At 59.7% G+C, this 653-nt stretch overlaps 1 protein-coding gene across 1 annotated transcript in view; it reads right to left on the bottom strand.

The window, feature by feature from the left end:
• LOC109926499 (RING finger protein 112-like) overlaps positions 1-653 on the bottom strand; it is a gene marked incomplete at both ends in the record, with an annotated part of 8,123 nt that overhangs the window by 6,450 nt on the left and 1,020 nt on the right. Inside the window, one exon of the mRNA XM_048594300.1 lies at positions 206-449. Coding sequence (XP_048450257.1) covers positions 206-449 — 244 coding nt within the window. The remainder of the gene's footprint in view (positions 1-205; positions 450-653) is intronic.

The raw sequence follows: 653 nt of genomic DNA, 5'->3' as shown, positions 1-653 counted from the left end.
CCCCCCCGGTCCCAGAGGGAGGGGAAAGGACAGTGTATCTAACACACTGTGACCCCCCCCCACCCCGGTCCCAGAGGGAGGGGTAAGGACAGTGTATCTAACGCACTGTGTGACCCCCTCCCGGTCCCAGAGGGTGTTGTGGGGGGGTGGGTTAAAAGTGAATCACCCGTCTGGTATCCCCCCCCACGACCTCACCCCTGTATACCTGCTGAATCTTTTGCACCATGTTGTTAATCGTGTAATCCGTGATGATGCTGTCACAGTTGAATGGCCGACAACACTGGGGGCACTGGTGGTTGGCGCCCCGTGGTGGGTATCGCTGGTGCTGGGTAATGCATTGCCGGCAGTATTTGTGACCGCAGCGAAGAGTGACTGCATCGGTGTAGAGCTCCAAGCAGATGGAGCACTGGAGCTCGCTGGCAATACACTCCAGTCCCACTGGTACGGTCCTGGGCATCGGGAGGGGAGAAGGCGAGAGATAAGACACGCTGCAAACGGCGAATGTTTACCTGTACCGTGACCCCCGCCCCGCCACCTCCCATCTCCACCCCGATTGACCGCTCCCGTTCAGTCACGCATCTCTGCAGGAGTTCCTCGGGGAGTGCCCTCGGGCCCAACCATCTTTCGGCTGTTCCATCGATGACCTTCCCTCC

Source organism: Rhincodon typus, unplaced genomic scaffold (genome assembly GCF_021869965.1).
Source record: "Rhincodon typus isolate 14 unplaced genomic scaffold, sRhiTyp1.1 hic_rhity00007895, whole genome shotgun sequence".
Lineage (NCBI taxonomy): Eukaryota > Metazoa > Chordata > Chondrichthyes > Orectolobiformes > Rhincodontidae > Rhincodon > Rhincodon typus.
This window is presented reverse-complemented; position numbering and strand designations above follow the sequence as displayed.